The following is a 14894-nucleotide window of genomic DNA, read 5'->3' on the forward strand; positions in this document are numbered from 1 at the left end:
TTCAACGTCAAAAGATGTAGGATCAACTATAAACAACGGTGCATTAAAATCAAATGATTGTTTTATGTCCGGTAATTTATAGACTATCATTACCCCGCTACTTCTTGTTAGTTTTTGTTTTTACTACCCTTGTTTCCCAACATGTTGGTTTAGAATTGGTTCTGAGTATTCGGTTTCGTAATTATATTTTGCGAATCAGATGTTGTGGGAAGATGTGGTGGATTATAGTTTGATCCTCCTGCTTTGTAAGTTAATGGACTGAACATTTTGTTTCGATAATTACTAATTAATTCTCAGGGAGGAACATATGCACCATGTTATGTACTTTCTATAATCGATATTGAATATCTATGTAGTAAGTAATTTACTGTCGAATGTTTCGTAGTCTAACATAATGGCCGAAGATGATGTGTTGCCGCATTTCAAACACGGCCTTTTAGTGAAAATCCTCTTCCATTATTTTTCCCAAGCAAAAATTGGTTCCTAAAATATTTATATTCGGGGTATCTAATAGTGAGAATTTTTGGACAATATTGAAATTGTTCATGGTTGGATGTAAAAGTGTCAACATCCAAGGCCTACAAGGTTTTAGTCTTTTAGCTATTTCATAGCACTATTCGTTTTATACTATTTTTTTCATAGTTTTTTTTTAATTCATATGTTGTATGAGTTTAAATTTCAATGACCTTATTTGATATATTTTGGTATATTTTTATCAATGATATGTTTTATCAATTGATAGAATGTTATATTTATTTATTTATTGAAAAATTACTTTAACAAACATAAATAAACAAATACAATAGATGTAAATATACATGTGGTTGAAAAAATACATGAATAAAAAAAATGTTTATGGTTTTGAAACTTATTTTACGAAGGCTTTGAACCTTAAGGTATTTTACGATGTTTTAAAACCTATGCTATTTTATGGAGGTTCCGAAACTTAAGATATTTTATAGGAGTTTTGAAACCCATGATATTTTACCGAGCTTCTGAAATCTATGATATTTTATGAAAGTCCTAAAACCAATGATACTCTACCAACATTTTGAAACCCATGATATTTTACAGGCATTTTGAAACCTATGATATTATACGAAGGTTTTGAAACTCATGGTATTTTTTGGAAGTTTTATAACCCATGATTTTATGGAAGGTTTGAAATTCATGATATTTTAAAAAGGTTCTTAAACCCAACGTATTTAATGGGGGTTTTGAAAGACTTTTTCTGGAATTTAAACAAATCTCGGGAAACACATTCTCCAATGATGGTTTATCGGAAAAAACTGTAACTCCGAGTAAATTACTTAATGGAGGTTTTAACCTTTGATAATGTAAAAATAAACCCCGATAAAACCATTTTTTTTCTTGTAGTGAGTATTTTGTAAAGGTTCAACAATAAACCTTTGTAATTTAACGAAGGTTAAAAAAATCACCGTTATTTTACTGAGATATTAGAATAACCTTTGGAATTCGACGAAGGTTAAAAACGCCTCTATTATTATGTTGAGGTTTTAGGATAAACCTTTGGAACTTAACAAAAGTTTAAAAAAAGAAATTCTTTATTGAGATTTTATAATAAACCTTTAAAATTTGACAAAAGTTAAAAAACTTTTGAATAAATTTTTATTTTGCTGATATTTTTTAATAAACTTTTGAAACTTAACAAATGTTTAAAAAATTTCTATTATTTAGTTGACTTTATAGAATAAACATTTGAAACTTAATAAAGATTAAAAAAGTATTTGTTAATTAAATTCATTTTTGAAATTATATTAACCTTTACTAAATAACTTATTAGGGAAATGGATCTGGAGACACTTAAGTCTGAAAAGAGTGGTTTATGAAAGGATATTATAAAGTCTAAGTATGGTGGGTGGAAGGGATTAAGATCTCAAGATCAGTCTTGTAAGGAGTCGATGTGGTGGAGGGACCTTAGGAAAGTTTGACACTTAGTGGGGTGGAGATTTGATTTTGAAGACAAAGGTCGGTGGGAAGTAGGAGATGGGAAAGAAATCAGATTATGGGAGGATAAGTGGTTGGAAAACATTCCTCTAATGCATAAATTCCCTAGACTATATTCAATTTCCTTGGATACTGGTTGTACTCTTTCACAAGTTGGGGGTTGGAGTAATAATGATTGGTCGTGGAAACTGCGGTGGAGAAGAAATCTTTTTGTGTGGGAATCCAGTCTGCTTGATCTTCTAATGCAGATGTTGGATACCAAAAGGTTAACAAGAGAGGGTGGAGTTAAACCTGATAAATGGATCTGGAGGGATGTGGATTATACGGATTTCTCTGTGAAGGCAGCATATAAATGCCTCATGGGGGAGGAGTCCATAGTGGGGGAGGATTTATTCGCGAATTTTTGGACTCTAAAGACCTTACCTTCGGCACATTTTATGGTTTGGAGGGTGTTACGTAATGCTATTCCTAATAAGGACAATCTTTCGAGACGTGGTATACCTTTGATGAGTGATCGGTGCCCCCTATGTGGTGTGGAAGAAGAGTCGGTAAGTCATTTATTTTTTGAATGTAAGATTTCTTGGAGAATTTGGGGTATTTGTCTCACGTGGCTGGGTTTCCCTTTGGTGCTACATTGTGATGCACAAATGCACTTTAGGATGTTCAAACCTCTTGGTCTGAACCACGCAGTTATCAGGTGTTGGGGGGGGGGGTATTTGGGTAGGTATTGTGAGTGAAATTTGGAATCACAGGAATAGGGTTGTGTTTGAGAATGGACGGGTGGATCTAGTTGAGGTATTTACCGTGGCACAAAGGAAGACTTGGTCTTGGGTCACAGTAAAAGAAAAATCGGTTGCCTTCTCTTACTCAGACTGGTGTTTGGATCCTCTTTGTTGTATGAGGTATTTGAAAGTCTGATTATCTGTGTTTGTAACTAACGATATTTCCTAGTTTTGGTAGTTGTGGTGTGGTTTGTGCATGTTTCATTGGTAACTCCTATCTACAAGGCTAGATTGAGGCTTGGAAAGTTTTGCGTGGATATGCAGGTTGTCTTGGTCATCCCTATCTGACAGAGTCAGACTGATGATTCTGCTCTGTACTGCGGTAAAGGAAGTGTTTGTGTTGTATGCTTATCGGTTTGGTGTTGTATCTTAATGGTGTTTGAATTGTGGCAAAAGGATTTGAGGTGTTTTCTAGTTACTTCCGTGGCTAGTTTGGGAGGTTGTTTTGTGTATGTTGTAGGGTATAATTGGCTTACGTTCTCTGCTCATAAGGGTCTGTTTGTCGTTGTTAGTACTTGGGTTTTTGGTACAACTCAGTCTGCTACAAAGTTATGGTTTAGTTGTTGGATGGTGTGTCTTGTATTGGTTGTTGAGTTTGTCTTTTGGGTAAGGTCCTTCAGCTTGATGATAATGACCTTGTTCTGTTGTTGGATGCATGTCTTTATTTGAGGGTGTGACCTCTTTGGTGGGGTGAGACAACTGTATCTGGTGGTTTTTATATCTTGGTCTGGGGTTTTACCTTGATATGTAGTACAATGTTTGTCGGATCCTTAGTTGGTAGAGTTCTAGGATTTTGTAATTTGGGGTTTTGTATAAGGGTTGAGACACCCCTGAAGTGTCTCTTTTTATTTTATTTATTCTTTGCTGATAAAAAGAATGTAAAACGTATTTTTCTTCTAGTCAGGGATACAGTTAGAGAAAGACTGGAGTGCTGTTTTTATAATTGTCAATATTGGCAGATTATGCTCCATATGTTTTTGAAGTAGTGTTGTAAGAAGGGAGACATTATTTTGTTGGTCTGGGAGTTGATTTGACATAATAGGTGCAATTTTTTTCTCATAATTCTGTTGTTTAAAAGCATAATATAAGTTAGCTATATACAATGAAATGTTCGATAGCGGGTGACATGATAGGTCTAACACAAACACTCGTTAGGATAGACTCGAAATGGCTCTGATACCATATTATAAAGTAAACTTTAAGCCTAACTCAACCCCATAAAACCAGCTTATGGGGTGAAGTTTGCACCCACTTATATACAATGAAAGGCTATAATCTCTAGCCGATGTGAGATCTCCAACATTCTATTTTGTAAGGGTTGAAATACTTTCGAAATTTTTTATTTTTTAATTTTTGTTGTTGATAAAAAACAATTCACTTACCATGTTTGCTCATAGGGAAATGGAGTTAAATTAAAAGGTTTATCATAATATATACTTTGAAAACATATTTATGAGGATGCAGTTGTCATTCTAATTAACTATTAGTTCACATCTTAACGTGTGAAGAGATGGTTTTGATGGTCTTTTAAATAACCTTGATGTTTGGTAGGGATCCAGATTATTCGTGATCATATGCTAATTCTGCATCATTTCTTTTCATTTTTTCTTTCTTTCATCTTGTAAGTTGTTTTATTGATTCAATAAAATAAGTAACATATAGTTGACGTTTACCAGGCAAAAAGGAAAGTCAAGTCAACTTTTTAAAATTCTGCATTCTTTTCACATTGCAATTAGCAAGATTCATTCCCGCCAAAAGATATTCAGCAGATAATTTTTTTTAATTGAGATATATTTTAATATTTTATATATAAATAAAAAATATTCCTCAAGAAGAAACAGATAATCTGATAAATAATTTGAGACAGGATAAGTTTGATGATGATTTGCTGCTTCAGTAATTGTCTACCAGTATATTTTTTGAACTTGGTATTTCTCTTTTGAATAATATTGTTGTTTTTTTCAATTTGTTTCAATCATTCCTTCTGAATGGGATTACCGATGCTGTTCTGGCATTGGTGGAATAAATGAAAAATTAAAAAAGGTTAAGTTTACTAGAGATAAGTATAAGTAAACTGTTTGCGTAATTAAATAAGTTAAACTTTAAACAAGAGGTCATAGAAAAACAAACACAAGGCAAAACAATGGCAAGAGGAGGATATAAACACCAAATTTATTCTATGAATGTCTGGTAAACATGCATGGAACTCTTATAATAAATAACAGCTCACCGTAACCAAAGCAAACAACATTTTGACAGATTCAATGTGAGTTGTTATTTTGAGAAGCATATGAGAGCAGGGAACACAATTGTATTTAGAAATGGAATAGTAGATAATAATGAAATATTTTAAATGATATAATTAAATGTATGGACATGAATCACCAATACAAAATAAGCAACATTTTTTTATTGATGTTCATGTCTAAAATCACAATGTTAAATTTATGTGAACTCTTTATCTTCTTATCTTTAGTGATATTTAGTGATGTGCCTTTTTGTCTTATGCTAGTTTTGACTGGACTTTTTATAAGTAAAGAATTAAATAAATAAAACAAAATATTTTAACTCTTATATATAACTTAGACAAAGTTCTTACAATACCAAATACAGCTCTCCTGCTAGGCTATATGCTTTTTGGCCAAAACTTTGAACAATAGGATCATAAAATTACTTGACAGGAATGTTTTAAAGTCCAGAAAAAAAGAAACATATATCTGCTAAAAGATGCATAAGCACTATCTTTATGTGAATTAGCTTCTGGCCCAAATTTACTTTGCAGCCAGTCAAAAAACATGTTGTCTCAATGACCAGCTTTATCTCACTATTCTTCGTTCACTTAACGTCTAACAGATTCTCCTACACTCCAAAATGCCCCTTGACCATAATCTTGAGCATAAACCAGAATTTTTGTTCCACTAAAAGCATTTATTTTGCTGCATGCCCCCTTTCTCACACTGCTTCATACTACTTGCTTTAGGCTTTAAACTTGATTGGGTGACTGGACTAGTCTAATAATAAGGCATGCAATGATATGTTCTTTGATGTAAAATTCTAAATTTGATTTAACCAAGTCTTATATGACATTTGAAAAAGGATCTTTTGGTTTGCTTTGTTTTTTTTCTATATATGTCTCACGGACTCTAAAAGCAATACAAACCGTTTTTTTACTATTTATTTCCCCTTTACAATAATAAAATTTATTTGGCATTATATTCTAGTGAAATCAACCTATGGATACAATGATGAACCATGAAAGCTTAAAAAACATGGACCTTTGTTCAGTTCATTGCGCTTTGTCAACAGCTTTTGAAGCACCAAAAGAAGAGATATAGAAGAACACTTTTGAATTTTTTTTATTGGCCAAAAAAATAAAATAAATGAAGGTATTTTAGAGATACCTCAACTCTTATACAAAAAACAGCGACGTCCTACAACCTATCACTCGCATGCTGGTAACGCGGGAAGAAAGCTTAATATCTATCCATACCCAAATACAAAACATAGGACTTCTAACTTGAGTCGAACCAGCTCAACCCGGCCTCCCCTCTAAACTTTTCTTTGTTGATTGATCTCATGCATACCAAAAATTCAAGACACCAATCTGAATAAGAAAAACATGCTAAGCGTACATTTGACCTTCTTAAATATGACCTTCTTAAACACTTTTGAATATGACTTATATTTTGTACCACTTTTATTCAACCGAGGAGTGGTATACTATTTTGAAGTTTTTTTTTTCTACAGGTTAAGGTTTGGTCTTGGGTCTTGTCAAATGTATCATGAGTGAGTGTTTCTCGTTCTCTTATTGGTAGCTTGAACCTCTGGTATGTATGTATTTAATTAAAAGTTGCTAATAGGAGAATAGAGTTAGTCCTTGAATTTAAGTTGCTTTTAGCTGATTTTGACATAGTAGTTAGAGTTTTTTTTGTTTGTTTTATGTCTCTTTTGCTCAATATGAGTGTTAGACAATCCCTAAAATAGATCATATTTATTCTATCTTTTCTTGCTGATAAGAAAAGAAAAATATTTTGTACCACTTTGTGATACTGATTTAGGGTTTAACATATATAAAAACAACACAAGAAGTAAGGGTGGCCACACTATCGTTGGCATATTAATCTTGGAAACTTTTAAAATCTAAAACCAGATTTTAACAGTTTTCAATTGGATTGACTTTATGTATTACTGATAACAAATATAAAAATCAACTAAAAGTATGGGTCAGCAGAATATGGTTGCCATATTTAAATCCAAAATCTTAAGATAAGTTGTGCTCATTCTTATTTATATTTGTTATAAGTGCTTCATTTCTATACAACTTGCAACTTTTACTCATACTTCATTCAACCTAGACAAATAAAGCCACTTGCATCACGTCCTATATAAGGTCACACTCCTTGGCATTTGAGACACACCAACGCCAACCATATATTCAACTATCTTGTTTAGCACTTCTTGCTTCATTTTTCTGTGCTTCCTTCTTGTTCCCTAATAATGTCGGGGAGCAATGGAAATAATGGTGTAAGGGTTGAACGAAGGGAACTTGCAGCGCCCAAAAATTTGATGGAGGTAATTATCGTATTGGCAGAAGCGATAATGTTGTTCTGTTACACCGAGAGGAGGCACATGTTCAACTTGCCCAGAGTCATCGCTCACGCTGTGTTGGACAAGGTGGTTTCCTAGTTCTTATATCTATCCATTTATGTTGGGGTTCTTTAAAAAGTTTGTTCTTGTTCAAAGAGGTTTTGCTTATCAATATGTAGGGTAAGAAAACAATTGGAAGTGAATGCCGTGAAAGAAGTGATTGTGTAGAACTGAAAGGCTCCCAAATCTTAAAGGAGTTATATGAGTTGAAGAGAATGTTGGAATGTGCCAAGCTTTTCAGCAGCTTCAAACGTTCTCCTTCTTCTCTATTTTCTGGATTGGAAAAGAAGGATATCCTCTCTAGGAAGAGATCAGCTAGGGTATGTTAATTAATTAGTATTAATTTTGTTGATGAGTTTGTGTTTGGCCATTTGAACTGAAAATGAAGTTTGCAAGCCCGCTTTCACGGTTATACGTGATAGACAATCAAAAAGTTTTATTGTGTTCATCCGTGGAACGCGTAGCATAAAAGACACTCTCACAGATGCACTCTGTGCTCCAGTCCCTTTCGATCACGTCATTTGCATTGGTCATGAGAGGCACAACATAGTTTCTGGACATGCACACCGTGGTATGGTTTCTGCAGCTGATTGGATTAGAAACCGCTGCATTCCTGTACTACATGATGCTAATAAGCTTTACCCCCACTTCAAAATCAAGGTACTTATTAATGTTACTTAGCATGTTTTATTAATTAAAATTATGGATTTTTTGTTTGTTATAATAATAATGATAATAATATTTTCATATAGATCGTTGGGCACTCCCTAGGTGGTGGAACTGCTGCACTATTGACTTATAAGCTTAGAGAAATCCAACAGTTTTCTTCAACAACTTGTGTCACATTTGGTCCAGGTATACAAACTTCTTTAATTTTCAATAGGATTTTTGTTACATGATATTTAGTATTAACCAGATGTTAATATAATTGTAATTTTTGCAGCTGCATGCATGACGTTGGAGTTAGCTGAATTCGGAAAATCCTTTATCACTTCTATAGTAAATGGTTTTGACATAGTGCCTACTTTGTCAGTTTCTTCTTTTCATGATTTCATTTCCGAGGTAACAACCTAAAATATTTTTGCCAAATATTTATTTGTTTTGTTACGGTTAATTTCTCATGATGATATCTCTTAGAAAATGTTTCATTCTTTGCACAAGTAAGCTTTCATGATTAGGTGTTGATACTATAATTTACAGGGTCAGACTAAGAATAAAAACATCGTTATATGTTTCATTCTTTGCACAAGTGCAGTTGGAACTCATTTATCTCTTGCGAAAGCAATTGCAGGACATGCAGTAAAGAGTTGCACCGAGGTAGCTTCAAGCTCCCTTCTTTATATCATATATTTGATATTGAAATCGCAGTGCTCTTCTATAGGTTATTCGCTAGACACTAACAAGAGTTTACAATTAATTGATTCAATTGTCTTAACAACTAGCATCTGGCTGGAGAGTTTTTATAATTAAATATGTTTCCCTTTTTCATAATTCATTATGTACATCTATTAATTATCTTATACAAATTGTTCCATATCTATGGCTAAAGGTTGTGAAGAAGCATAAACACTCATTGTTATCATCCATCCAACATGAGAATATTCAAACATTCACTACAAGAAAAATTAGTTTTAGTGACAAAAGGTTAATGATAAATATAATATTTGTCACTATTAATATATTATTTGTGACTATTATTTTCCATGTCACTAATAATATATTATTTGTGACTATTTTTTTTCTTGTCACTAATATTGTTTATAATAGTGACAAAACAAAAAAAAAAATATCACAATAGATATATTAAAAAATTAATAACACATATCATAAATAATTACTAAAAATTTATTTTTCTTAAAATAAAAATATAGTTAATAGATTTTTTTTGTTCTACTTTAGGTTTGAACTAATGACTCTTTAATGAGGTAAAAATGTAAGTTTAACATTTCCACTATACCACTTTAGAATTATTATGAAATTTGTGTCAATAATAATATCTTATAAATTCATTCTTACGTGTATAATACAAAATCTAAACATATATAAAAAATTATAAAATTTATATTAATTTATATTTGAATTTATGATCTTCCTTTTTAGAAGTAAACATTATTTTTATTTTGTGATAATGTAATTAATAGTGATATATAAAATTGTCACTATTTGTATATTAGTTGTGAGTATATTTTAATTTGTCACTATTTGTATATTAGTTGCAACTATCTTTAATTTATCACAATTGTTTTATTAAAAATGACAAAATATGCATGTCATAAAATAATATAAATCATTAAATTTATATTATTTTATATTTGAATTTATGATGTTTCTTTTTATAAATAAACATTATTTTTATTTTTGATAATGTAATTAATAGTGTTATATATAAAATTTGTCACTATTTGTATATTAGTTGTGAGTATATTTTAATTTGTCACTATTTATATATTAGTTGCAACTATCTTTAATTTGTCATAATTGTTTTATTAAAAATAACAAAATATGCATGCAACAAATAATTATTCATTAATATAAAATATCATATGATAAATTTATTTTTCTTTAGATAAGAATATAATTAATATTTTTTTTTGAATGCTTATAAAGTAATAAGGATGATATAATATTAATTTTCATTATTATTATTATTATTATATCACTAGTACTTGTTAATTTTTTTTTCTATTTTAAAATTTCAACATCATCTTTTATTCAAGAAACAACTTTCCCTTTATTGTGTCACTTTACAATTCCAATACTTATTTTAATACATTTATCTATTTATTCATATCTTAATACATTTTATTATAATATTAGTTAATAATATGTTTACTTCAAATTTAAATTTAGCATATAAAATTTTAACCACCTAACTATCTTTCTTTCTTTTTATTTCTCTTTCTCTCTTTCTATATATTATTTATATAAGTAAATAATAGTTATGTAGATAGATATATGAAAATAAATAGATAGATATGATTCATAAGAATAAACATAATTAATAACAAAATTTGTTTTAGAAAATGATCTAAATCAACAATTTGCATCCAACTTTTATCTAATCTCATACCTTTCAAGACTTTGTGTAAATAGTGTATAGTGAAAACTAAGTTACCTTACACCTCTGTAGTTAGTTTATTTTTAGTGTTTATTCATGGGTCTCTACTGTAATAGGTCAAATCTATCAAATTAATTGATTTCTAGTATGATTCACTAATTTATAGGGAGATATGTTGGTATACTGGTATATTTGGATAAAATCTTTAGTGAAACAATATCTTTTACTAAATCAGTGTTACCTGATTTATTGACGTCTCACTCGCATTTGGTGGAGCATAGTGATAACTTGTGACGAGCTTCCATAACTATCATTGTTGTCATTCACAGTGCTTTAAATGTGTTTTGACACGATTGGTTGGTCACCGAGACCCCGAGTGACTGACTCGTCCGATATTGACCGATACATTAACAATTTGAGTACTTATACAACTAATGTATTAAAGTGAAAATGAAAACATATAAATAGAATTCATGAAATTATAGAATAAATAATTAAAAATACATAATTCATCAATTTCTTTTCAATTTAACACTCTTTTTATTTGATTATGTTCTTCTTTTTCTTCATACTTTATAAATAATATAGACTTATACTATTTATTAAATTTTATCTCTTTTTAAAAATAAAATTTATCCTTATCTTTAATATATTTTATATTGTTAATTTGTTTAGAAAAACATGTTATAAAGTTTGTTATTACAGTCATACTATATAATATGATTATATTTATTAATTTATCATTAACAAGATAATATGATTATATATAATTATAAAATATCATTGATTAAGTATAAATTTTTTTATTATATATAAATGCATAAATATAGAAAATAAGGAATCAATCTCTATTTGTAGGTTTTTTTGTTATATGTTAAAATATTCAAAGATAAGTTTAGAAATGATACTTCAATCAATTATAACTATATCAGTTATAATGTATATTGTACATATCTGAGTTGTTTGGATTCTAAGAAAATAATATATCTCTAAATAAGAAGTTAGTATTTAGACTTATTATAAGAAAAATACAATTATTATCTTTAGGAATTAGGTTTATCAAATTATTAATGTTGTTTTACAAAAATATATACTAAACATTGTCATTAACATCGTAATATATAATATATAATTATTTAATTATAATTATTACTTTATTATGGATAAAATAATATATTTAAATAAATAAATACTAAAATGTGAATATAACTATATTTAAGTTAATATATAATCAACACCTATTTTTAAATAAAATAAGATATAAAAATAAAATTTATCCTTATCTTTAATGTATTTTATATTGTTAATTTGTTTAGAAAAACATGTTATAAAGTTTTTTATTAAAGTCATACTATATAATATGATTATATTTATTAATTTATTATTAATAAGATAATATGATTATATATAATTATAAAATATCATTGATTAAGTACAATTTTTTTATTATATATAAATGCATAAATATAGAGAATAAGGAATTAATCTCTATTTGTAGGTTTTTTTGTTATATGTTAAAATATTCAAAAATAAGTTTAGAAATGATACTTCAATCAGTTATAACTATATCAGTTATAATGTATATTGTACATATCTGAGTTGTTTGGATTCTAAGAAAATAATATATCTCTAAATAAGAAGTTAGTATTTAGATTTATTATAAGAAAAATACAATTATTCTCTTTAGGAATTAGGTTTATCAAATTATTAATGTTGTTTTACAAAAATATATACTAAACATTGTCATTAACATAGTAATATATAATATATAATTATTTAATTATAATTATTACTTTATTATGGATAAAATAATATATTTAAATAAATAAATACTAAAATGTGAATATAACTATATTTAAGTTAATATATAATCAACACCTATTTTTAAATAAAATGAGATAATTAAGTATTACTTTATAAAAAAAATATAAAAAAGTAACCTTATTTATTAAAATAAAAATTATAAATTTATTTAAAAATATATAAATATATAAATGTTATTAAAAGTATAAGAAAAATAAATATTTATTTTAAAATTATAAAAGTTTGAATAACATTTAACATGATTTATAATGAGATAATTAAATTTCTTTTAAATTAAATTATAAAAAGGACATGTTTTTTTAAATAAAATTGAAAAATAATTGATGTTATTTTGGGCTTTTTAGATGGATCCAGCACATATGTAACCCTAGAATTAAACTTCTTCTCAATATTACTCAAAGACTTATATTTGTGGATATCTAAAATTGAAACAGTTATTCTCCTGATACTTGAAGCAGTTATCTTCGTGCTCTCTGAAGTTGCAGGAAGACGATCCTATTATCAGTTCTTTTTTGTTTTCATGATTTATTGGTAAGTCTAGACTTAATTGGTTTCTTAAGACCTTTTTTTTTTGCTTCCCTTTGATAGAAGACACTCAAGGCACCATCGCATTTTCCTTTCTTTTCATCCTAGATTTCTCAATCTTTCACGGCACCGTCACATCTCCGGGTAGAGTGAACTGCGTTTTGCAACTGCAGACACTTTTTACGACGAACGTGGAGGAACATTGAGGGATTTCTTGTACGAGAGTTTTCGGAAGTGGAGGAGGATCCTGTTGGAGGAAGGAAGGTTGTGATGTTTGGGAGTTTGTTATTATTCTTTCATTCTTTGTTGCAAATAATATTTACAAGTCCAAATTTTAATTGGTGAAAATTGTATCAATACATACAGATCAATCAATATTGCCTCCTGTTATTTGATTTTTTAGCAATTTTTACATCTTTGTTTTATTCTTTATTATTACTATGTAAGTTGAAATTCTTTCGTTCTACAAGTGAAATGTAATGGATTCAGTTATTTGTGTTCCTATGCTCTCTATGCAGTTTCGTTTCTTATTTGTTATGTTTTTTTTTCTCAAGTCCGCAAGAACATCATCACAAGGAAATTGTTTATCACTGTGATCCGATCTTCTCTTAATACTGATAATGATTCAATTGACACATTTAAAATGTTAAAATTGGGCCAAAATGATTTTATTGCTTACTTTCAATACTTATTTCCAAAATCTTTACTTTGTTTAATCTCCTCCTCATTTAACCGTTGAAATGTTCCATTAAGTTGTATTAATAATTAAAATCAATTAATAAAATATTAATAATTAAAATCAATTAATAAAATAGTAATAAATTAAAACAATTAATAATAATTAATAATTAAAATCAATTATTAATAATTAAAAGAAATTAATAAATAATTAGTACATAAAAATTGACATTAAAATGATATTAATTATTAATTATAAATTATTGACAACTAATTTATTTTTATTCTTTTATACATTTGTGATAACTTGTTATTGTCACTATTACAAAAAGATATAGTGACAATATTACATTGAATTATTAGTGATAAGTATTATTGTCACAGTTTTAGTGACATTTAAAATGATTGTCACAAGTATGATAGTGACAAGAGCACTAGTGACAATGTAATTATTGTCACAAGATATTAATAGTGACATATTTATAAGTTTTAGTGATGAATGTTTATATCACTAAAACTAATTTTTCTTGTAGTGATTGTCAGATAATTTGGTTGGAGCTTCTAAATTACCTCAGACAAGTTTTGAACATCTTTTAAGTGAAGAACACCTACTCAAAGAATCTATTGACGATGATGATGAATATCACTCTTCGAGTGAAGGATCTGACAATGATGACTCAGATGACGATAATGAAGATGAAGACCAATTGTTGAATCAAGTGAAAAAACTTAAACTGGGAAAAAATGTTAACATCCCTAACATTCATGCTGATGGGAAAAATATCATGGAAGAAAGAGTTTTTCCAGTCACAACATCAAGAAGACACCATCTTTATCCACCAGGCAAGATCATGCATATTGTCCCGTCAGAAAATTCAAATTTAGACTACCATGATGTTAATGAGAATCATGTCTTATATAAAACACCTACACAACTTTATGGAAAACTGAGATTTTCAAGACGGATGATACTAGATCATTCCACAAAGGAGTATCTGATGAAGTTACAACAATTAATTAATCAACTAGGGGAAAAGTAACGAGATTGGAGGTTGCGTCTTGATGAACGAAGTGCATTTCAACAACAATATAAAGAAGTACAACCGCAACAACAATCACTCAACCAACAACAAAATAAACATGGAAAATTTCAACAACAAGATTATGATTATAGAGACTATTAGGAGCTTTATGTTTCTAGTTTGTTTAAATTGCAATTTATATTTCATGTTTATTTGACTTTTGAATTAGGGATATCTTTTATGTTTCAAGTTTGTTTTAATTTTGGATTATGTTATATTTGAATTACTTTATATGATGAGACTTCAATTTATGTGGGTTTTATTTTATGTTAGGGGTATTGGATGATGCTTGATTATTATTGAATTTATAGGTACAATACACATTGATAA

General features: G+C 28.7%; 1 protein-coding gene across 1 annotated transcript in view; it reads left to right on the plus strand.

The window, feature by feature from the left end:
• LOC137809307 (uncharacterized) overlaps positions 1 to 14522 on the plus strand; it is a 30970-nt gene extending 16448 nt beyond the window's left edge. The window contains exons 3-8 of the mRNA XM_090299409.1: positions 7786 to 8057; positions 8150 to 8252; positions 8341 to 8459; positions 8598 to 8714; positions 8947 to 9005; positions 14018 to 14522. Coding sequence (XP_090155535.1) covers positions 7786 to 8057; positions 8150 to 8252; positions 8341 to 8459; positions 8598 to 8714; positions 8947 to 9005; positions 14018 to 14522 — 1175 coding nt within the window. The remainder of the gene's footprint in view (positions 1 to 7785; positions 8058 to 8149; positions 8253 to 8340; positions 8460 to 8597; positions 8715 to 8946; positions 9006 to 14017) is intronic.
• Positions 14523 to 14894: the final 372 nt, after the last annotated feature.

The sequence above is a fragment of the Phaseolus vulgaris genome, chromosome 2 (assembly GCF_051622355.1).
Source record: "Phaseolus vulgaris cultivar YP4 chromosome 2, ASM5162235v1, whole genome shotgun sequence".
NCBI classification, from domain to species: domain Eukaryota; kingdom Viridiplantae; phylum Streptophyta; class Magnoliopsida; order Fabales; family Fabaceae; genus Phaseolus; species Phaseolus vulgaris.